Source organism: Paroedura picta, chromosome 9 (genome assembly GCF_049243985.1).
Source record: "Paroedura picta isolate Pp20150507F chromosome 9, Ppicta_v3.0, whole genome shotgun sequence".
NCBI classification, from domain to species: domain Eukaryota; kingdom Metazoa; phylum Chordata; class Lepidosauria; order Squamata; family Gekkonidae; genus Paroedura; species Paroedura picta.
In genome coordinates, this window is record NC_135377.1 from 33,151,499 (window position 1) to 33,177,047 (window position 25,549).

The following is a 25,549-nucleotide window of genomic DNA, read 5'->3' on the forward strand; positions in this document are numbered from 1 at the left end:
CAAATCTGCACTATTTATCAAAGTAACATTGACTTCCCTTGGTGAAGTACCTGATTTTGAGTGCTTAGAATACAGCGAGCCTGCCATTGCTCTAAGGACCATCAAATTTAAATAAATATGACTGAAGAGCTTGAAGACTAGCAGGATACTTTAGGAGAGGATGATACCTTGACACTTTTCTGTCCAGGGTCTGTTGATCTCCTATTTTACTCTCTGAGGCCATCTACAATCCTAAAGACTTGGAATTATATTTCAGTTAAAGAGACCCCCCCGCTATATCTGTATTTAGAATTAGAGCATTATGTATTTCTTTAGTACATTCTGATAACTTGGTGCAACCATTTAGGAAACTGGTTGATTGTGGAGATCAACCATACCAATTTCTCTGAGGTACATTTATAGGCTGAGAGGCAACTAGAAGTTATGTTCAATGCTATTAGGTTCCTGGGAAGCTTCTATTCCTTTCAATGATGCTTGCAAAGGACAATAACTTGAAACAGAGTCTGCCAACAGGGTGCCCAGGAGTGCCATAGTGCCCACCAACATCTTTCTTGGTGTCCACCATGAGCTTCTAGAAAGTAGTTGGGGCTGCTGCCCAACAGGGCTTCAGATTGGTCACTAAAGATCTGATTGGCTATGCAGATTAAAATAACATTGCTCCAGTGGCAGCTGCCATGACAGTATTCATTTCATTCTCTTTTCCAGTGTACTTTTAAAAAAATTTCCTTTCTTCCCCCCTGCTCTCAAGCTCCCTCTCTGTATGTGGCACTGCTTTCTGCACCAGCCATTTTGTGGATGTAACTTCCATCCCCCATCATAATTCCAAAGTGCCCCAGGCTCGAGAAAGTTTGAGGACCCCTGACTTGAACGAGTGGAAATCTGACAGTTCATGCAAGTTAAATTGATATGAGTTGGTAGACAATCGGTAACAACTTTGGTAGGAAAAAAACCCAGACACTTATGACATTTACATACCATAGCTGTTGTCATTCTGGCAAAGAACAAGCTAACTAATAGCAACAGGAAATTTGAAGTCAGGTACTGTAGGATTATGATACAGCATTGTGAACTAGTTAGTTCAGCAGCAGGACTGGAGCTTCATGAAACTAATTAACACAAGGGAAAGGATCAATTTAAAAATGCAAGAGGATGACTCATCATTTTTGTCTTGAAAGTATTTACAACCATTCCATTAAGTGTGAATCCCTCTGATATTTCCACTTTATTCAGAAGCAGCCTCTGTTTTTACCTGTAATTGCTAATAAGGATGGATAAAGCACCCCTGTCAGTTTTACCATAGATTTCTATGTAAATCATCACTATTCATGTACGATGCAAAATGAAATCCACTTTACTTTGCCTTGTTCCATGACAACTCTCCCCTTCTGGGATTAGAGCATTTTAATCCCAACATAATGGAAATCAACACCAAGATAAACAAGCAGGGGGGGTCTGCAGGAAGCGATGAAGTTCAGTGGCAACTTTACATTTAATTCTCTGAAGAAACGGCAAGAATATATTCAAAACTGCTGTAATTTAATTTTCTTTTTAGAAAGTTAGCAACCCCTCCCTACACCAACAATGTTTTACAACACATTTGAAAAACTATAAACCGCACAGGGAGACAGGCAGTGACTCTATCAAAATGCCACCAGTATGTGTTTGATACCGGGATGTAACATTTGTGTCACAGATTAGAGGGGAAAGATTACTTAAAAACAAACTACCAGCACTCACACTTATTGCCTGTGGTGGATCCTGCTTAAGGGTCCCACCCTAGAAAAGCGAGAATAAAAAAGATGCACATACTTTGCTCCTGTGAAACAAGAAATGAGAAATACGAGACAAGTGACTGGCTACCAAATGCAGGCAAAATGTATAGAGAAAACTCTGCCTAACTGCCAGTTGCCTTGGGACTACAGAGGTGAGAAGGACCCGTGATCTTTGCTACGGATGGTCTTAGCCATGGGGTAACCAGGGAAACTGCTCCCAGCCCTGCATGGGAGGGGGCAATGGCAGAGCTGTCCTGATTGCATCTGTACCAAAGCCACTGCTGGGCTTTCTGCTGCTGCTACTGCAGACAAAGATGGTGACTAGCAATCACTTGTAGGGGATTGTGAGGGACACCCCCAGTGACCTCCAATGCTGCAACTTCAGAAGCGATGACAGTAAGGGATGCAGCTTCTCCCCCTTGCATCATTGCCTCTGAAGTTGTAGTGCTGGTAGTGTCATTCAGGCAGCTGCTAAAAGGACAGTCACTATCCCCCCCCCCCAATTGCCCTACAGCCAGTTCTTGACCTCAAGCCACTTCTGTTATGGCTCCACAGGTGATGATGGTGTGGGATGTTTCAGCCCTCACTGTCATTGCCTCTGGAGTCACGTTGGCAGCTTCAAAGCAATGACCAGCAATCAGCTGTGGGGAGGGGATGTTGCCTTGATAGGTACCTTATCAACTACATCCAGTGACACTGGAGTCCAATACCTGATTTTTTGCCCAGGACCCCAGAATCACTAAAACCATCCTGATGACCAGAGGGTCAAGTGCTGCTGCTGAATAGGGTTGGTATTGTATTTTATTTATTGCCTTTAAGCCACTTTGAGGAAAATATGGTCAAATAGTGAAGTACATATCTTCAGAATAAACATAATGTTCTGCACAAAACATGTAATTGGTTACATTACATTAAAGAAAATAGTAACAGAATTCCCGATGCCTTTGTTCTCTCTGATGAAGTTTTTCAGCACCCATTTGTCTATTTGTTTTGGAGAAAAAAGAGTAGGATAGATTCTTCATCACAAAATATATGTCTCAGAAATGTACATGGAAAGTGAGCATTGCTAAATTTACATAAACAATGTGAGTCTTTCCATAGCCATCTCCTTGCAATCAATGCTAATTCAGACACAATACAAAACCACCTCTGAACATCTTTTGCCGTGAAAATCCTACAGGGTCACCATAAATCGACTGTAAGTTGAGAAGAAGAAGAAGAAGACTTAAAACATAATTGATCTTCCAAACCTGTACCCTCACACTCTCCATGGTAACTCAAACCAGGTTCTGAAGATTATTTTAAACTACAATTAGTTGTAACTATGGCTTTGTGTTACATACAAACATAGCTTAATTCTAGTTTGCATCTCACTGATGTTTTGCATCTAGCCTGTGGCATAGTTTCCTGGCAAGAACGGCTCAAAGATTAGATCACTCTTGCTTTCAGCAAGCACTTTACCAGTGCCAAGCTTCTCCCTATCTTTGGTTCTATGTGCCCACCTTGCACCAGACTTCTCTTCTCATTTTGTCTCACTTCCACTCACTTAAAGACACAACTATGTGGCAAGCTCCTCCCATTCATCTGTAAGGGAGACATTGATTGCCTGCGCTCTAGAAACAAAGCAGTCTCAGGGGAATCAGGTGGGTCTTCTGTTGGTCTGGAGAGACTGGTAGTGAAGCTTTGGGCTATGTGGCAAGCAGGTGGTGTTTGCATGGAGACAGAAACGTTCTGGGATATATGAATAGGACTGGTGGCAGGGAGCTGGGGAATGCAATATCTGTTAAAAGCACCTTGTAGGCCTTAAAGCAGAAAATAAAAGAGACTTGGGACGGTGTTTGGTTAAGTTTTCCTGTGGGATTTCTGCTGACATTGACCATAGAAGTTTATTTTCCTGATTTTTGGTACAGGGAAACCTTGCTTCTTCCTTGGTTAGCATCTGAGTAGTGGATGGGGGCATAGCAGTTAATTGACAGTCTGAGATTGGCTAAAGATTCCCAGCCTGGGAGAAGCTTTGCTGCCCTCTGATTTCTCCGCTGACTTCCCTTTCTGATGGGGACCATCACAGACAAAAAGCCATGCAGGTCAACAGCTGCCATGAGACAGGAAATCGGAAGAGATTTCCCTTCCCTCTTCTGTCAGAGGAATATCTGTAGGATATGACTCATAATATTTATAGGAACTTGACTCAGATTTCTCACCTCTTCAAAACTGTCTTTTCTTTATCTGCTTAACATATTTTTGTTTGTCGAGAAAAACTTCTTAAAAACAAGTGGGCAGCATATTTTAAAATCACCAAAACCAGATGCAGCCTATATGGGACATGCAGTTTCCTTTCTCCTAACCCTCCCACATGATATTCCTGTTTGCTTTCTCTACATCCTGATCTCAATTTTGGTTTCCCCCCCCCTACTTCTATGGATTTCTTGTCTTTGTTTCCATGGGGGTGTGATGGAAGGGAGGAACTTTGATCCTCAAAGGATAGCCGAGGAGCTCCACCATAAAAAGATTACGTAATACTGCTTATAGAATGATGAAAATGCACCCTGCATCTGGGGTCACTCTATCTTTGACCTATAAAACAGGTTTTCCCCTCTAAGGCTATGATTGCCTTAGAGAAAACTTGGACCTCTCTAGACAGTAAGATAAACCTATATTTTAGCTTTAGCAATATAGATTACGCAAGAACAAGACTGTTCTCCAGGTATCAGCTGGCTGGCTGTGCCCTGTGCACTTTCTGCTCCAGGCTCCCTCCTCCAGTCCACAGAGGCCAGCTGGTGGGGATGGCTAGAGAGGCCTGGAGCAAAAGGCATACATGATGGGCTTTCTATTTCAAACTGGCTGCTGCTAAGGTCATAATGCACAAGATCTTCTCTCCCCCACCCCCCTTTGAGTAGAGATGTTTGCACAGGTGCAGATTTCTTTTTGTTGCAAACCTTGGGGTTCTCTTGGGTTTGAAAAAATATCCACCCTATTAATATATTACCTCATATTGTTTTGATTATTTGATGTGCACTCTGGGGCCCTATTAAATTTATAGGTTGCTTTTTTATAGGGGCATCGCCACTTACTTTTGGGTATTTTACATTAGGACCTTAGAATGACTGGAACATGTTAGAACTTAGAATGGATGATAAATGAAAAATAATTTTATGAAGGAAGGAGTTGTGGCAAGCTGATTACATGGTCATCGCTTTCATATTTGTAAAGACAGATGGAAAGAAAAGAATGGGAATTGATGGTTATTATTTATATTATTTTATTGTTCCATCCATCCATCATATTTGTAGGCTGCTGCTTCTGGACCTGCTGTCTTGCAATGGCTACCAACAATAAAATATACAATAAAAGAAAACCATACTCAAATACAAACCACATAAACCTCCATACCACTAGACCCCCCCCCCCTAATCTTCCAGGTCTGCCAAGTCCTTAGAGATGATGTTATAGATAAAAGACCCCCGAGGAGGGACAAGATCTTGAGGTCAGCCTGACCTCAACAAAAATTAAAATAAATGAAAACTTTATCACCACCTCTCCCTTTCCCCAAAAAACAGGGCAGGCAATCAAAAGGGGTAATGCACAGATTAGTATCAAAAATATAGGATAGTTCATGAATGACTATGTAGGATGTGATTACTTGGTGATCCTCATTTGTCCTCTCCCCCCCCACCCCTTTGTAAAAGTGTTCCAAGAAGAGTAGTACAGAAATTGCTAATGGTTAGGAAAATAACTTTGTCTCTGCTGTTCATATGAGGCCCAGAAATGCTATTAGTAAATGTTTCCTATAGTTTTATTATAAACCTCTGAAAGACATGAGATACCTTCCCTCCTTAAAAAATTGGTTGGTAGTATCCTGGACCTCAGTTTGAGAAATATTTTAGAACCTGCATAAATACCTGTAACATTTCTTGATTTCATCATGACCTGCTCCTTTCGTTAGGCCCAGGATTTCATACAATGCCTCTCCTGATGTAGATAAAGCTCGTTGCCTTTGTTCTGTCATCTTAGCATTTCATTTCCAAGAACTCTAATCTGTAAGAAAAAAACATTACAGGGCTAATGTTTCTGAATTGTTAGAGAACAAGCCTTCCAACTGGTGGGATGAGCTCCTGGAGGAGTTGCAGGCCCTGTGGGAGCTGTCAGAGTTCCACTGGTTCTGCAAAACGGACCTCTTCTGCCAGGTTTATGGTTGAGGTTGGTGTGGCGAGAAGATCTGTCGCCCCCCCCCCCCCCGTGCTGAGTGGTGTAAGCGGGTTAGCATTTCCAATCTATGCTCCCTCTTCCCATCCCTCGGTTAGTTATTAGTGTGTGGGGGGAAGGGAGTTGGAGGTTGAATTTACTCCAAACTGAAGTTGTTCAGCCACCATGTTCTTGGTTTTTTTGTGGTTCTGTTATTATGTTTTTATGTCCAGAGAATTTGTTAGGGTTTTTATGGACTGATTGTTACCTGCCACGAGCCAATTCTGGGAACGGTGGGTAATAAATAAATAAATAAATAGATAGATAAATAGATAAATAGATAGATAAATAAATAAATAAAGTGTCAAACTCTTATTCCTTACCTCCTGATGAAGCACTTCAAGGTGATTGACAAAATTAAAATATGCAACAGAATACTGAGATAATGTACACATGAAGATCTTAACCAAGAACTCCCTTTAAATTGTTTATAAAGTTGTATTTGGCTAAACTTATGCAGATATCAGGGTATTACATCAAGAACGGCTATGAGCTTTCTTGACTGCCTGCAAGCTGTAGCCACCAAGCACATACATTATGATGCCAGCCTCCAGGTGAGACCTGGGGATCCCCTGGAATTACAACTCATCTTCATATTGTAAAGAAAAGTTTCCCTGGAGCAAGTGGATGCTTTGGGGGGTAGCATTATACCCCACTGAGGTCCCTGTCTTCCCCAGTTTCCATCCCCAAATCTTCAGGAGTTTCCCAACCTGGATCTGGTGACTTTACCCTTCACCCCCAGCCGGTGGCCATGGGATCTTCCTGGCAACCCTACACACACATGTGTGATGTATTTTAATTAATGAAGGGCATAAAATAGGGCATTGCCTTCTGCATGTCTCCCAATGCCTGCCCTGCTGAGCCATATTTCCCCTCGCAACCTGTACTGCCCTGTTTGCCTGATGTTCTCCAAAACTTATCCCACAATCAAGCAAATCTAGCTCAAGGTCCCCCTCATGATTCCTGTCTGAGCAAATGGCTTGCCCTTCTTTAGCCACCAAATGTAAATGTTCTAGGAGAGTGCTACCCCCCCCAAGACACTTTCTGAAAAAAGCCAGGCATATACCACCAAAGTACAGTGGCTCACACTCCCAACTGCTCCGGAAGGATGTAATGGCTGATAGTACTGAAAGCTGTTAAAAGGTTCAGGGATGGATCCCCCTGCTGTTCTTTCAGCAAAGATCAGTAGTCAGGATAACCAGTGCTGTTTCCATCTCAAGATTAGGCCTGAATCTATATTGAAATAGGTCTAAACAATCAGTTTACTCCAAACTGAAGTTGTTCAGCCACTATGTGCTCAAACATCTTGCAGAGGAGTAGTATACTGGCTACAACTCAATTGGGTCCAGGGATGCCTTCTTCAGGGAGGGCCAAAGCAAGCCAGCACCACCATTCCCTTCATTATCTCCCAGAGCCATCTACCTTCCAAATGAGTCACAGTGAGCTTGTAAATCAACTGGGTCTATAACCCCAGGAATCTGACCCTATACGACCAAGAAAATATTACCAAATGGCATCCTATGCATCCAGTGCTGGAATAAAACTGACCCTGCTTTGCCACCATCACTGGTACAGAGTAGACATGAAAATGTGTGGTCTTTTGTCTTTGGTCACATTTGCTTCAAGTTTCTCTCCATTTGAGAAACCATGGAGTATTCCAACAGGAACTGGGGCAGGGAGATGCCTGGGTAGAAAAAGCAGGAGCAAGGCTATCTTCACTTTGCTCCAATCTATAGCTAGAACAACTTCCCATCACTAACAAGAGAGGCTGTACTTAGTGGTCCCCAACTTTTTTATCACCGGGGACCGGTCAACGCTTGACAATTTTACTGAGGTCCGGGGGGGGGGTAGTCTTTTGCCGAGGGACTTCGCCACCACCGCCTGAGCCCCTGCTCTGCTTGCTTTATCACCGGCACCCCTGATTCCCACCACCCACTGGGGGGGCGCTGCCAGAAGCAGCTGCGCAGTGCCACACCGAGGGGGAGCCCCAGCCATGGCGGCCGCCGGAGAGCACCAAAGGTGAGCCGGCAGCAGAGTGGCAGGGCAGCCCCAAAGGCAGCAGCTGGGGAGGAGGATGAGGAGGAGCCGTGGCCCAGTACCGACTGATCTACGGACTGGTACTGGTCCCTGAACTGGGGGTTGGGGACCACTGCATATAGTTTTGACTGCCTGCTAATCAATGAAACTTTAATTTGATGGGGATACTGAAATGCGGAAATCCCATTCTCTAGCTCAGATCTCGGTAGGCCTTAATGGTCTAACAAGTAAGATGAGCAGAAGGGACATTGCTCTTTTCCTGCTTCAGTCTCAAGCCTTTTCAAGCTTTTCCAGTATAAAACAAGAGCCCTTATGCATCACGATGTTCACTGTAAGGGCAAAAATCTCACATTGACTGTTTATGCACTGGGAACTTCACTGTTCCAGCTCCCATGCACGAGTACAAATCAGGGGCGGATGAGGTGCACCGGGCCAAATGCTCCCCCATGTTGGTGCAGGAAGAGGTGGGGCAACCTGCCACGACTAAGCCCGGCATGAAACCTCCAGTGCGTAAACAGTCATTGTGGCACTGGGATCTGAAATCTGCCATTGTCACTTGTGTAGTCTCAAAACACCCTGGGAACCTTAGTTCCTGATCCTTAGACGGTGTGTCTTTGCCATAGGTCACAGGGACTGGTCCCTTACTTTCTTTCTCATGACAGGAAGTCAGCCCATGATAACTGCTCTGTTTCAGGTAAAACTGATCATTAGCTCTTTTCTCTCTCTCCGAACTGCTCAGTAAGAAACACTATACTGCCCTGAGTCATGTATTATTTACTGGCCGGTGTTTTGCTAGGGATTGAGATTATAACAAATGAAATTTCCTCATTGTATTCCTTTAGTAAAGTAGACCACAAAGATATGTTATCCACCCCCGCTTCCTCAAACCAATAAATGTTATACAAAGTGCACACTAAACTAATAACTTTAGGAACAATAATTTCCTTGCCATGGGGAAACATGATGTTATTTTATATTCAGTATGTCTTTCTACAGTGTTGCTGAAATAAATATATTGATGTCAGAGTACTTGGGTTTTATTGGTATTTATTGACTTTACCCAAAGGAAATAAATGACACCAAACAACCTGTGCGTGAAATGAAATGAAAGTTGGTTTTCCTTTCCCCTAAAATAGGTGGGTGGAGGTGGGGTGTCATTCAGGCTTCTTAATTATTAAGCTGACAGCCGCATTCTATGTTATTGATTGAGAATTATGTCAGCTACATGTTTAACAAGATAGGTACATAGCAACAAGTGCTGCACCCAGTGAAATCAATTAGAACAGGATCTGTATTAGTGACAGTATTTTATGACAAAATAAACGTCTAATAAAATGTTTTAGTGGTAAAGCAGGTTTTAAAAATTTAACTACTATTTGTTGTCTACAAGAAACTCCCCTTAAGCAAAACCAACGATCAGCTGTTCAACGGCAACATAATCTCCATTCTCATGCAAAGTGGTGATATTTTACAGTGCATAAAGTTCTAGCTTCTGACACCAGTGGGAGATTTCATGCTAAAACACAGTGAGTTGGATCCAACCAGCTTTTCTGCTATTGAAAAATGGAGCAGAGGATCCCCCTTGACCACCAAAGAAAGAGATAATTGAGAATAATGGGATCTACATGGACAAGACCCATGCAGAATTGGGGATACAGTAAGGCTAAGAGACTGGGTGAAAAAGCTGGCTGGATCCAACCCCATGTTTGCAATACAATGCATAATTCTTGTGATTAAGTCTCATGGCACTCAAGGGGACTGACTTCTTTATGGACACACACAGGACTGTGCTGCAGACTATAGTTCTACCCAATTTCAATTGCATTTATGCAATTAAACTGTATATATGTAGGTTTGTAGTTTAACACATGTATCCAAGCAGGCTGAGAATGCTCGGAGAGAAACGACTCAGTGAGAGCAGCTTCTGTGACTCGCCCAAGGTCACCCAGCTGGCTGCATATGGAAGAGCAGGGAATCAAACCCAGATCACCAGGTTAGAAGTCACTACTCTTAACCACTACGCCAAACTGGCTCTCTAAAAATCCAGAGTTCAATGGGATAATACTAAGTATGTATATGCAAATATAACCTGAAATCATTTCAAGGATAATGCAAGATATAATAATGCACATTGTCACATTCAGTATTCTACATTTTACTTTTAAGACAAATATTCAAGAATATTAGGCCTGGTTTCTAATTTATCCTATATTTTATCATTTTGCAGCATATCATTTGATTTGTGCACAAATATAAAGACAATATATAAAAACCACATAATATTAACAGTCAGGCATTTTGCACTTTAACAGCAAAAATACTTGATACAACTAAAGTCTAAAACACAAAAAAACATACCTGTTTCTAAAACTTCAGAAACAGACTCCAGCAAGTAGAAGAATGCTTCATGGGAACTCTCCGTATTACTGCTCTGATGGATTGCATTTATAAAAGCATCCTTTGTATCCTGAAAGAGACAGAAGAGCAGGACCTCTCAAAAGTCCAGCAGAAGCGGCAGTTTCTCTCCATGCCTTCCTTCACACATGGGGTTAAACAGGTCAGAGGGATCTGATTACTTTTTTTGTTACTCTGGCATCCAATTGGCTCTCCCTTCTGCAGATCCATGAAAAAGAAAATAAAATATTAATGAGCACAAAGGTTGCTATAGCATGATCACTAATGACGCCAAAAGTGCATCACATCCCAGTTTGGTTGTATTTTGCTCTGCTTTGCCCGACTGTAGCAATCTAGGTACACCTATTTAAAAAACAGTATTCTTATTTTCTATTATGTTAGAGTGGGGACAACATTCAAAGGCACAACTGTTTTATTTCTTAAGAAGATTATAAAATAGCTTAAGTAACTTTAACAGGATGCTGGGAGCTTCTCTGTCCTCAAAATACAATGCATGGGTGGTGACAAAGATGAATAGTGGCCACTATTACAGGTCTGTATAGGGCTGAAGCAGGAGGTGCTTCTCTAGTTCAGCTGCTAAGGGCAACCATGCAAACCCCACCTTGACTTCACTTCAGACATGTGCTTTCACCCCCACTCTCACACATTTAGTCTGATATTCCCCTACACCACTGATCTGTTGGCTAGTGTAACTCTTCAGGCAAGAGGATCTCGGAGGGAAAGGGTTAAGAGATTTCTCTCAATTACACTTGGCAGTTGGCCCCAATTGAACCCTGAAGGCAAGGGAAATAACCTGGAAGACATTTAAATTAGGCACATCATGAGCACTTCATAGCATTGCGTTCTGCAGTTTCTTTCATCTAGCTTTAAATAAGTAGTAGACAAAGCGAGACCATTTCTGCATGAAGAATTTGCCCCTGCCAGGCCTCTCATTGTTTGCAGGTTGTAATGCTGCTTCCACATGACATTGGCAGCAACCCATAGCTCTCCAGTGGGTGGCATGAGTTTTTGTCCTTTTTGCTGCATGGTGAAGGAAAGCAGTAGAATCTGCTTCCCCCTTTCTTGTCACGCTGCAAATTGGGGCAAAAACAAGGGCAAGCCTGTCTGAAAGCAGAAAGGCGCGACAGTCTCTGTAGCATTTTGCCCACCCTCGCACTTGCTCTCCCCTCTCCTATTCTGGATCACATTTTTTTTTAAAGGTGTGGTCCGTGTTGCTATGGGACCGCAAAGTGACATTTTGCAGTTCGAATAAAATGTTCTCATCCGAGTGCACAGTAATATTGGGATCAGGCAGCAACCAAATCTAAAACACATTCCTGTTTGTGTTTTCTGGTGGTGGGTTATGAACAGGGAACGTGTGTGTGTGATGAAGCAGCCCTTAGCTTAGCATCCATGCTTTGTGTTTTAAATATTTATTGTGAACGTACAACCATCGGGGCCCAATTGCCATGGTCAGCCTATCACAAATCTACCCGAACATAAAGAGAGACCATTGTACAAAGAATTCTGAAAAGAGATAGAAATAAATGTTTTATTGTTGTGCCATGTTCCCTTGGCAACGTGGAAGTGTATCTTAAAAAAAAAAAATTCGGGACTCAGAGGGTGGTGGAAGTTTGAGTCCCCAAAAACCGCTGCGAAGGGATTGATGGCTTGCAATGATTGACAACCCGAGGAGCTTGAGGGAATATTCAGGTTGTCCATGCTTACAGTTTCTCCACTGCCTCATCCGGAGGCAAAAAGCTGCAACAAGACGGCGAGATAACACGGGAGGGGTCTCCCATCAGGAAGAGTGCAAACACACGGTTTACAATTGTGTGCGTGTTTTATCCCTCCATGTGGAAATGGTCCTACACAGTAAAGATACATAAAATCAAACAAAATTGCCAAGCTATATATATGGATTTATCCAGGCAGCAGTTGTATTAGTCTGTCCTAACAATGATAATCAGGAGTCTTGTGATACCTTAAAGACAAATAGATTTATTGTGACAGAAGCGCTGACAAATTTATTGTGGCATTAATTTTTTCCTAAGCCAGAGAGCAGTGTGTCAAATGCATTTGTCAAAGTGGCTCTGGCTTATGAAAACATATACTGTAATAAATCTGTTAGCCTCTAGCTGCCATGAGCCTCTTTGGGAACAATGACAGGTTTCTTCTGCTGGCCGAAAGATATTCCTCCAGCTCAAGGAGCCTTCTGGGGAGAAATGCCGGGTATAAATGAAGTCAATAAACAAATACACTTCTTCATTTATTTGTGGGATGCTCCAGAAAGGCTCTTGTATGAGCGGGCTAGATTTATAGAATTCAGCCCTTTAATATCTTTTTCTATATGTACTGTTCTTCATTGATGTATTATATTCCTTTATCTTCTATCATTCATCTAATGGATGCATTGGTATATCTGGGGGGGGGGAGGTTTCCTTGAAAGGTCCATGGCTGTATAGTTTAGGTAGACTTGACTGTATAATATGGGAAGAGAAAAATTGGGAGAGAATAAATGTAACAAAATATTATAGAGGTATAATAGGAGACATTTAGAGAAGGGCAAAAATTGGTTTAAGGTTAAAAAAAACTAAACAAAAATACCAGCACAATATGTAGGTTGGAGTGGGGCTCCCACCATGAGTATCATGGTGTCTATGGACACCTTTCCATAGGTGGGTGGCGCCAGGTAGGAATCCTTCCCAGCAGAGCTTCTGATTGGCAACTGGACATCTGGTTGATTGTGCAGAGTAAATGATGTTGTTTGGGCAGATGCTGCCTCCACAATATTAATTTTATTATCTCACTCTATTTTCCAGTACTTTTGGGGGGAAAAACCCTGCACATACTTTCTCTCTCTCTGTTTATGTACACATCCCACAGTGGCCACTTTGTGGTAGGTCCCGCATCCCATGGTGGCCATTTTGTAATTATACCCATCACTGTGTGTTAGTATTGCAAAGGTGCACACAGTCTTTAAAAAGCTAGAGATCCCTGGGTTAGAGTTTCAGACTAGGATCTGGGAGATCTAGGTTTAAATTCCCACTCTCATACAAGAACGTGTCAATACAGACCCGTATCCCCATACCTATGTGAGCCTGTGGCCAGTATTATACTATTAATATATATAAGGACTTGTCGCTGATGAAAGAATCTCACTGAAAACAGATATTACCTGGATTCTGTTTTGACAGAAGTTCTACAGAATAAAGAAACAAGGAAAAACTACAAAAAAGGACACTTTTCTTTCTTTTATGAATATATTTAATATATTGCCAGTGGATAGGTCTGTTTCTCTCTGTTAAATTCCCACTCTGCCATGGTCAGGCTTTCTCAACCAGGGTCTCATGAAACCCCAAGGTTTCTAGATGGCCCTGGAAAGATTTCCCGATATGACCATATATGGTCATGTTGACCCCCTCCCAAAATGGTCAGTGATGGGCTGGGAGGGGAGGGGGAAGGGGAGGGGCCCTGAGTGGGCATGCGCACATTTATGCTTCCCAATTATATTCTGCATGATTACACCACTGCTGGGATTTCTCCAAGCCTGAAGAATGTTTAAAGGGGGGGCCTCAACCATGAAGAAATTGAGACAGGTTGGACTAGGTAATCTCAGGCCAGTCACCTCTCTGTCAGTTTACTGTACCTCACAGGATTCTTGTGAGAATAAAAAGTGGAGAATGGGATAGCAATGTTGTAAGCTACTTTGGGTGCCTACTGGGGAGAAAAGTGGGGTTTAAATGTGCATGTATCACCTTATGAATCTAAAAAATAATATTTTTAAAGTGCAAAACTACATTTACATCCCACTATATCACTGCATTCTGTAGAACTCCAGCTCCCTCTGGTGTTGCACATTATTTATATCTGATGCACATCTTCCCATGAATTTATTCCTCTTCAACTTAAAGTGAAGGGCGGGCCAGACACAGAAACAAGAAACTGGAGACCAGAGAAACCATGTTATTAAATTCAAGTGGGTAGATAAGCCATGAAGTGTGAATTTTCAGCACCATAAATGTTAATCTAATTATTGTTGCATAATATATAGATTCCACATTATGACAACCATATAAATTACTTTAATTGTTGGAATATTTTTATAGTGGTATGTCAGTGCTTATTGGTTTTTTTTTTTTTAAGAGTACTGATATTTATATATAAGGTTGCACCTGCTTCCATGAATTCTCTCCTCTGGTTGTGGGAGAATCACTCCCCAAGGTACCAGTATGCAATAGCAAGGAATACCACCAGTTGTTTTTTTTAACAGCCTGAGTTGGCATCAAGAAATCAATAAGTAATAATTGGAATTGCCTTTGGATTTGGGGCAAGAAATGTAATTATGTTTTTTCCAGATTTCTTGCTAAACTATGCTATAGCTATGGAACTGTTGAATCCTCATCTTCAGGAATAAGCCAGTGGCACCAAACTCACACGATAACGTCACCTGGGCTGACTCCCCCCCCCCCCACCAGACACTAGGAGCAAGACAAGCATGCCCCCTATCTTTGCAGGCCCCCCATCACCAAAGAAAGAAGAGAAGAAAACTGATGGTTGCAACCTCTTTTTATTCCAACGATGTAGAAGTCAAAGTCAAAATAAGTTTCTAGGTAGATTACTCGTTTTCATGCAACTTCCTCAGTAACTTGTTTTACAAGTTACTGTTTTATAAGTTACAATTGTAGGCTGAGACCACTAGATGCCCATATTGACTGACTGTGAAAGCCTTTGGGCAGATGTGATAATTGAGGATTAAAAAACAGGTGACTGGAATATTTTGCATGAACAGAAACCTTGTGATGTAAAATAAATCACTGAGGAAGTTGCACGAAAATGAGTAATCTACCTAGGAACTCATTTTGTCTTTGAATTGTACATTGTTGGAATAAAAAGAGGTTGCCATTGTCAGTTTTCTCCTCCTCTCTCTTACTCTCTGACTGATGGGTTGTCACCCTGATCACCAAAGGCAGATTCTGAAAGACAGAAAGGCAGACATCCCCAGAGTTTCAACAGGGGTTCCCCAAAGTTATGCCAGGAGAGCACCCCAGCCCCATCAAACCAGGATAAATTAGTTTGCCACTTAAAGTGATTAGTGAAGCAGTGACAGAAAGGGAGATATGACAAGAGACTCACCACAGCCCCTCCAGACCAGTGGAAATTAGTTTGCCACTTAAAGTGATTAGTGATTGCAGCCACAACAGAATGGACAGCTTGATGGACAGGGCATACCAGCTCCACCAGACCAGTGGAAATTAAATTTTTCCATTTAAATTGATCATGAGGTGGTGAAAGAGGCTACACCCACCCGGCACTTAGCACAATCAGCAGGCCACATGCTGGATCACCTAGAGAGGAGGATTAATGGGAGTACATACAGGGGGACAACAGGAGACATGGATTTTACCCTGTGAGGTCCAGAGAGAGATTGACCTTTAGGAAGGCCAAATCAGACAGCCACCCTGGCTAGGTCCAGATGGGAATAGTGGGGGCTGAGAATACCTCCCAGGTGAAAGAACACCCACTTGCTCTGGACACTGGAGGTGGGCTGGGCAGGAGAGGAGACTCATGGCCATGTAAGAGAGATCAGGCCAGATGGCAGCCTTACATGAACAGTACTCCAGGGGATCGGTGAAGTGGGCTCAGGGGACTTGACAAAGTCTCCCTCACTATCACCTCTCCTGAATACTCTGCCATCGCATGCCTGGGATGCCCACTGCTGCTGACCTCCCAGTTTACCACTGACAACCAGTAGTAATGAGGTTTCTCTCTAGTTGGGCTCTTTGAGACAGAAGTGGTGGGCTGTGGCACCCCCCTCCAACTTCTTCCACCTGCTGTTCCCTCTGGCCATGTCTGCTGGCCTGTAGCCTCTGCACTTCTTTGCAGGGTTCATGCTTCCATTCCATTCCAGAGAACAATACTACCTTTTATCTGGGGGGGGGGGGGGTCACAGTTACAGGCTAGCCTGTACACTCCTTCCTTACAGAGAGGAGTGATGCCCACCCACAATCTGGTAGTGATGTCCACCCACCCCACCCACAATCTCTCTGTTATACATGCAGAAACAATGTATTCTATAGCTAGAAGTTGAGTTTCCAGGGCAGGCCGGGATTTCATAGGTAAAATCGTCATTTTCAGCCAGCAGGGGTATCCACCTGCTAATCTGTTTCTTTTCCCATCTCCCTTGGAGGCATTACCAATTTGCAGGTCAAAGGAGCAGTTAGGAATTGGAAATATCCTCAGTCTCTGCTTACACATTTCTTCTCTTCACATGTAAGAATTTCGGTTTCCTTTGATTTAGTCCTGTTCCACCCCTTGACCACCCCCTCCCCCTATCCTCTTATCTTAGAGTATCCATAATAAACCATTTGGCATTTTGTTTATTTAAGTCAATGCCTTTGATCACCTTCCTGGGAAAGATTGTCCTAGGACCAAACGGCAGTAAAGATTATTATCTCTGTTCTGGGAATCATCCAGAGTCTCACCTTTTGTTCTGTTCACTCCTGCTCTGTTCATTCCAGAGAAACATATTTATTTGCATAACATCAAAACAAGTCCATTTAATGAGGCCAATATCCAGGCAGCTCTCAAACCAGGGGAATGACTTGCCCCAGGCTGGCTGTATAGGCATAGTGGTGTCCCGGAAGTGACTGAGGACATGTGCCATTTGGGAAAGGGTCAACTGAACTCTTATCCCACAGAGTAGAATGGGAATTCTGTTATTGGAAGCCAGCAGTGCCTGTTAAGTTTGGAAGGCTTCTATTGGTGTTTCCAAGGTTGGAGAATTCTGCCCCTCCTTTGCCTTGGAGTTTTGTAAACAGTTTAAGTGAGCAGAGACTGTATGGATAATGTATCTATTAATTAGCTACCACAAACAGCACCAAAGTTGGTAAAATATTCATGCTGGGTGCCCTTCCATGAACATGGCCTTGCAAACCACAACCAGGCTAAAATTCATGACAAACTTTAGTTCATGAGTCATTCTGTGCCCATCCCAAATACTTACCCTCTTTTTGCTTAAGTCTTCAGAACTGCAGGGTTCAATACATTCCATTATATCTATATATTAATTTGTATCATTCATTAATTGCCATAGGGTTATAGGTACCTATTTTCTTCCATTAGAAACTATAAACAGAACAGAAATATATCCCTGGCCCAAAATTTGATTCTAGGGGGCCTTCCGCACTCCTTCAAAATCGCACAATGGTTGCCAATTGAAAACGCTACTGATTTGCCATTATGCACAACGTTGTTGACAATCTGCCACACACCTGAAACCGATCCGCAAAAAGCGCTTCTTTGTAGCGCTTTCAGGGAAATCCCCAAAAGTGGATTCACCTTTCGGAAAGCGCTACACTCCTGCAACCAATCTGCAACACTAGCGGGAAAGTTCTGTGCATTACCATTGTTGTGGTTTCTACAAAGTCCCTCCCCCTGGCTCTCTCCTCTGATCTTCCTGCGAAGCGATCGCCATTTTTTTTTCTCCGAGCGAGTGGAGATCAACGCACCGGCAAGCCTCCGTTTAGCCAGTGAGGCTTCCCCGGCTGCAGACCCTCCCCAGAGCTGTTTAAAGTCACTAAGCACAAACAACAGAGACCCCTGTTTGCTGATGTATTTTCCTTTTATTTTTCACACTGTTTTCGGCCGAAAATCGCGCCCGTGAGGGGGGGGATTTTTTTTTCACTCGGGGGGAGCGTGGCAACGATGAAACGGCAGCTCAAACACACCTGCCAGCTGGATGGGTCTCTCCGTTGCAATGAAGCAACGCATATTCGTTGCAACGGGTGTTTTTTTTTTTTTAAACCTTTCTTAAATGGAAAGGGGCTGTTTGGAAGCATGCTAACGGCTGCCCATTGGCTGCTTGACGGCCAGGGGCGGGACGAGCTCGGCAATAGCGCTTCCTTTCCAGTGTTTTTTGCCGAGACCGGAAGCCTGTGGGAAACGATAGAAACGCAACTGGATTCCACTACAAAGGCAGGTATGCATAACGACGAATTCCACTATTTAAAATGGCTTTTTTCCGTTCAGCAAACAATTTGCTACAAGGATCCCAGTGTGGAAAGCCCCTAGTAATTGTGGGAATGTGACTATTCAGTTTCTAATTCAGTTTCCTTTTAGTTTCAGAGGTCTGGATTGTTTGATAAGGCTATTTTGCTATAAGAATTATTTAAACCCTAACAAATCTAAAAACAAACAGGAAATACCTGTTAATGTCATTATTATAATGATCAGAATTTAAAATAAATGGCCTAGGTGTTATTATTTATTTTATTGTTTATCTCATTAGACTTGTAGGCCACTGCTCCCAGCCAGCCGGCTCATGGTGGTTAACATCAAATGTTGAATAAAAATTTAAAATGAAACATAATACAATAAAACAATTGAACCCTTCTACCCACCCCTTCTCCCACCTCATCCCCCCCAGCTGTGAACACCCAGGAAAGAAAATGCTACCCTGATGGGGAAAAAATGGGGAACAATTAAGGAGAAGGGGTCCACGATGTTCCCTTATTTTGCTGTTCTGTTTTTTAAGAGTTCAAAAGGGAAGGGGGAAAGTGAAATGAGCGTGTAAGCAAATATGCTTCACAGTCTGCATAGTTACTGAGTTTACCACTAAAGAGGACTGTGCAGACTGGGCCCTGTATTGCATACACCAGGGGTAGTCAAACTGTGGCCCTCCAGATGTCCATGGACTACAATTCCTATGAGCCCCTGCCAGCGAACACTCTTCCAGCGAACGCTGGCAGGGGCTCATGGGAATTGTAGCCCATGGACATCTGGAGGGCCGCAGTTTGACTACCCCTAGCATACACCATTCACTCACTGACCGAGCTTTGCTGTAATTCTACAGAAGTGTCAGCAGTTCATTTTTGTCTGCTGCTCTGTTCTCGTTGAGGATCCCCATGCTAGGCGCTGGACAAGTGCTTTGCTCGGTATACAGGCTTACAGAATCTCTCCAACAGGGAGAGACCAAGGGAAGCATGTATTATGGTTTCTTAACTTGTGCAAACTGTAGAGAAAGTTTTTGACTGGATGAGAAAATGTTGAGAAAAGAACACTCATTAGCGATGAGGACAGATCTGATATTTTTAAACAGTAATGTTTAAAAAATGTTTGCTCTTGTACCAGTTCTCCAGGACAATCTCCCCAGTTATGATTAGCTTCCACAGAGAAACACGACACCTAAGTTATCTGCTGTTCATATAAACAGCCTATATAACACATATCTGGAAGGTCATGGTGTGAATCATGACCTTCTAATCCCCAAATTTTTGCTCCCAGCCTGCTTCCAATATCAGAAGTGAGCTGCAATTTGAACCTGATATATGTGGCTAGTTTCATCATTGGAGCCAATGGAGCATCACAGAGGTGACCTGCGATATCTGTGTGTGAATACATGCGCATGTGCTAGTCCAGTCTCCCTTTTTGTTAAGAAAGTCACTGTAGTATAGTGGTTAGAATTCTGGATTGGAAATAGCTGGGTTCAAAACCCTACCTCAGCCATTATCCTCACTGTGTGATCTTGGGACAATCTTGCTCCATGATACCTCACAAAGGCATATGGGTGAAATGGCAGCCAAAATATGAGCTGTGCCTTACCTCTATATTTTTAGAAGGCAGGTCTTGACCCCTGCTTCCCCATTTTCCATGCTAGTGATTCCCCCTCCAATAAACTATTGGGAAGAGGACAAATTATATCTGTGCAGATTTTCACCACTGTCGTTGCTTGTTGTGTATCTTCATTTTCCTGCCTCCTTTCTCTTCTCAGGGGAATTGCTCCCAGAATTGAACATGAATTATTGTCTAGCAAGATCACAGATTCTACAAATGAGCTATGGAGGTCATTGGCTTGGACTGGCTGTCTTTCCTTCTTTTTGGGTACTCTGGTCAAGCATGCTGCAGTTTTCAGATTCAATTCCTTCATTCTTGTAGAAACTTCTTTAGCACTCTATCTGTCCTTTAATGCAAGATGGTAGTGTTAACATTAACCAGTAAAAAATAATCAAAGTGTTGGTGGATTTTCAAAACATATTATTTAACCTTGCTAGATAAGCAAAAGTTCAATTATAAAGATACAGATAGCTTATATTTAGTTCAAGGTTTTGCATGGTTAAAACTTAAAAGCAATGACTGCAGTACAAAGACACTGTTGCAACTATCAATAAAGAAAGAAATCTTGGTCATTGAGGAAATTCTGAAGTGCCTGTGTTCAAGGGTGGAGTTTCTCAATAGCAGTGATGTAAAGTGAGGAAGAAAGTCCCTTCTTCACCCAAATGAAGGTATAGATACATTTCATTCATTTCCCTTTTGACTATTGCAAAGTAACTTTCCATATCAAAATAGGTATCAGGCTGTCTATATTAGAATAAATTCATTTAATAAAAATATGTAACCAAATTCCACAACCATTCTGGTTTCATGATACCTACATATGGTACATGGTTGTCTTTTTCCTAAACAAAATAGTGAAATCCAATACTAAACTGAATGATAAAATTTATGCTTGTTCTGCATATAAATGCTATTAAATACATTTTATGTGGGCAAAATGTTCACAGTGTCTATATACAAAGAATTAGAAAAAATAGCATAACTATATATGTCTTGTTTTATGACAATTTGATACGGAAGATTTTGGTTTTCAACGGAGGTATGGGAAGCTGAAAGCAAAATATACACAAAGCAAAACCAACAGTTCTATCCTATACAGAGTAATGCTAATCTAAGCCAATTGAAATCAATATTTAGATAGAAACCATTTAGATAGAATTGCACTGCAAGAAGCCATGACATAACTGCAGCCAGAAAACCTCAAAAACCAATGTATTCATACAAAGCTTTTGAGAGAGGAAGATTTGCATTCTGTGCCCCCAAATGCAAAAGTTTTAAAGATATAACTGACATGGGTAATTTTACAGTTGGGGCTGTGATTGAGAAGGATGTGACTGTGGTCCTTACATGTCAAGCATGGAATGAGAAGTCCAAAATGGTCTTAGTCCCAAAATGGTCTTAGTCCCAAAACTATTTCTGAAGCTCAATTTGAATGTATGTCTAGGATGCTAGAACTGAGTAACAACCCACAAATGTTTGAGAATGTCTTAATTTCTTCTAAGTTTGAAATGAGTTTTTTTCTAGAAGATATCAATTCTACCTATAATTTCCCCCCCATATTTCTCACTCCTCCATCCCCCTCTATTTTATAGTAACATGTGAGTTAGGCAGAGAGACTGACTCATATTATAGCAAAGTAGGAAATTGAATATGGGCCTCCCCAGTTCTATTTTAATATTGAGGGGCAGGGCTATTGAGAATAGCTACCAAAGGAGTTCTTCAATAGATTTTGTGTGTGAGTGTGTGTTAAGTGCTTATGGAAGTCCTATGAATTAGTATTCTCCAAAAAATGCTGTCATTAACAGACTTGCTCAGGTCTTCCAAACTAAGAGCCTCTGGCTTCCATGACTGAGTCAATCACTCATGTTAAGTCTTCTCCTGTGCCTTCAACTTTGTCTAGCATTGTTATCTTTTCCAGCAGTGCCCGTCTCATACTGGGATCAGAGTACGATAGCCTCAGTTTAGTCATTTTAGCTTCTAGAGATAGTTGGTCTAGAACAGTGGTTCTCAACCTTTCTAATGCCATGACCTTTTAATACAGTTCCTCATGTTGTGGTGACCGACAACCCTAAAATTATGCAAGTGTTCTTTCATAGAAATTAAACCGAAACTGACCAATGGTGTGAAGATCCATTGTTCATGATTGTATATAAGTTGCATATAAATTGGTGGTTACCTTCAGGAGGAGTGGCAACAGTGATGCCCCCCCCCAGCTGTTTGCCCTGCTGCAACTCCTGTGAAAGGGTTGTTCAACCCCGAAAGGGGTCCTGACCCCCAGGTTGAGAACAACTGGTCTAGAACTACAGATTTGTTTTTGTTTGTTGGTGATTTATGGGTTCTGTAAGACACGGACACTCAGCTCCAGCGACCAAACAACTTTAATGGAACAGGAAATACTGAACACCAACAATCGGAACATATTTGCAGATCCTGTTAAGGCATATGATTGGCCATTAACAAAGGCCTGTGATTGTTCCTTTTGTCTCTTCATTGATTGGCTGTGCTCAGGGGATCATTGAATCCCTAACAGCAGTTTTGTTTCTCAGGCTCAGCTTTTAAGCTCTTGGTCTCTGAATGTTCATGGACACTACAGTATCCATAAAACTCTCCTGTCAACTTTCTTTACTGGCTAGCTTTCAAACCCATATATAGAATGGTTAATGCCATGGCATGAATTAACTTGATCTTGGTCAGCAGTGACACATCTCTACCCCTAAGAATCTTTTCTTATTCCTTCAGATTCCACTGAAGTACAAAGTTCAAAGTGGTTGCCCAGATCTCCCCCAAACACTTCCAGTCCATATTCTTTAGTCACAAAGTAGAACTGACCCAAGCAGTTGTGACAGGAAGGACTAATGAATATTAAAGCATACATTCTTTTATATGTATATACATTCTGATGTAAGATGTTATACCTTCAAAATGCTTTTGGAAAGAAGTTACAGTCTCCCGAGGAAATCTAAAAATCATCCCCTGCTTTGAGACATATTTACCTTATGTGAATAAATAGATTTTGGATTACTCTAATTTAAAACAATGTGAAATATAAATTTGTACATACATTTTAAGAAGTACAGAAAGAAGTAGTGATGCACAGACCTATATTATTTTAACATGTTCTTTGCATTGAACAGATTGTGTTGCCAATGCACATTTAAATCTGAGTTGTTCTGCCAGATTCAAGTTCAGAAGCACCTTACAGACCAGCAAGATTTTTGGAGCATATGCTTTTGAGAATCTAAGATCCCTTTGTCAAATATTGTAGACTAACATGGCTACTCTCTGAAATAGTCATTCTGTTTCCCTTTTCTACAGTACCTAGCACACCTTTGATGCTAAATAAATGTTAACTATGTATAGCAATTAGAACATTCTATTCCCCAAATCAAATCCTCTCTTCCAACTTACTCATGATCTAGTCTAAGCTTCATTTATGTCCCCAAGGGTTACAACTAAGGCACTTTGTTACAGTAAAGATCTTAACAAATGAATAAGAATGAAAATTTACAACAGGGCTATAACAGACCGCTTTAAAATGTTATATATGGCAGCTTTTAAGTAAGAGTTTATGGCTTAGTAAACAAGTTTTTGTGACTTGCATGGCTATATAACCTACATTTAAGGTCTTTAAAACACTGGCTCAGAGTAAGTTGCAAACTGACGCTAGAAATGTTGCTTAATGGAAAGAAGAAAATGTTGGTCAACACATTTATATGTTCTGGCAACAACCAAAATTCTTTACGATAAGTACAAACCCTGGCAATTATTGAACACAGTAATTTATATCAAATTGAAAGAACTTCTGTTTTGCCATTTGTAGGAAATAACTCCAAACATTTATTTAGAAGAAAGGACATTATAATAAATTATACATATAGCATGCTACAATAATAGTACCTTTGCTGAAAAGCATTAGCCAAATTCTAAAATTTTAAACCAATATGTCAATTGTGTGTCATTTTCATCTTCCAGCTATACACATTGTTCAAACAATGTGAGTCTTGCCCAGTGGACAGAGCAGGGTGGCCACCCATCTTGTTGAGCCTGTGGGCAACACCCTTTGGAACTTTGAGGACAAGCAGTGGGCAGCTCCATAAAATGGCTGCTACCAGGGGGAAATTACAAAGTGGCTATCATGGAAGGCTGGGGTCTATTACAACATATTTGGAGATTACAAACCAAGAATCCTTCTGGAATGATGGCAGTTATTTCAGAATGAATGCTACTGCAGACACCAAGGTGACAGCTCTTGGACCAGTGGCTTTCAACCCTCCTAATGCCCCAACCCTTTAATACAGTTCCTCATTTTGTGGTGACCCCCAACCATAAAATTATGCAAGTGTTCTTTCACAGAAATTAAACCTAAATTGGCCAATGGCCTGAAGATCCATTGTTCATGATTGTTTTCCCCCCAGGGTTTCTGAGTTCAATTCTGCCTCTTGTCCCACCATGCCGATCTTGCTCTTTTCCGCTCATCCAGACAAATGCTCTATCTCGATCTACCCCTCAAGGTTGTTGTATAGATGACTCACCCCCCCCCCCCCCCCGGTCAAGCTGCTTGCCCTGCCACGACCCCTGTGGGGTCCTGACCCCCAGGCTGAGAACCACTGTCTTGGATTATTACATGTCTTTCTCGGATCAGCTAACATGAAAGAAGGCAAATACAAATGCCACCTTTCCACCTAAATTGGATGCTTAAGGAGGCAAACATCAAAGTATTTCAACATTAAAAAGTTTAAGACATTTCCTTGATGAACCTCCATGGTTACTCCTGTCACTTTCTGCCCTGCTGACCAGATACATGCAACCTTGACTTTGTTTTGGAATTGTCCTCCTTTGCTTCCCACTTGCAACATCATGGAAATTTAAATTTGTCCTCCTTACTAAAACTCTCTAACCTTTTCCTTGAAAATAGTTTTAGTTTTAAGGCAATAATTTTACTACCAGATGAGTCTCTGGTACACTGAAGAATACCTTAGCATTATTGGATAGTTTGTGACCATCAATAAAACAGACTGACTGGATTAGAAGTTTCTGAAGAGAACCAGATCAGTTCAGTTTATTTGAAGAAAATGAACCCCCTTCCCCCAAAAGCCCACTGGACTCTCAGAATGGAGTCACTGAGTCAAATACACGAGGAGACTACAAAACTATGTCAACATATAAAAAGAGTTTATTTTTATGCCAATAAAAGCTTACTGACTGACTATAAAAATAGTTTAATATACACAAGGCAACATATGTTTAAAACAATGAATCACAGTAACTATTTAACATATGATATTGTTCCTGCAATCAACTTTGCCTTCCCACTTCCCCTACAGAGCCTGAATTCTGTATGACATGGGATGCAAAGTGATCCGCATGGCCTTGGTAAGAAATTGCAAATGAAAGTGAGTGGGGAAAAGGGCCCTGAACAGTGAAGCACTCTATTCCCTCTCCACAGTACTCTCAAATTACAAGGAAACATGCTCTGAGTGAACTGTTTT

At 41.8% G+C, this 25,549-nt stretch overlaps 1 protein-coding gene across 1 annotated transcript in view; it reads right to left on the bottom strand.

Moving 5' to 3' along the window:
* DNAJC5B (DnaJ heat shock protein family (Hsp40) member C5 beta) overlaps positions 1–10,515 on the bottom strand; it is a 29,463-nt gene extending 18,948 nt beyond the window's left edge. The window contains exons 1-2 of the mRNA XM_077351193.1: positions 10,410–10,515; positions 5,672–5,807 (exon numbers count right to left, since the gene is read on the bottom strand). Coding sequence (XP_077207308.1) covers positions 5,672–5,778 — 107 coding nt within the window. The 5' untranslated portion in view covers positions 5,779–5,807; positions 10,410–10,515. The remainder of the gene's footprint in view (positions 1–5,671; positions 5,808–10,409) is intronic.
* Between the last annotated feature and the right edge of the window lie 15,034 nt (positions 10,516–25,549).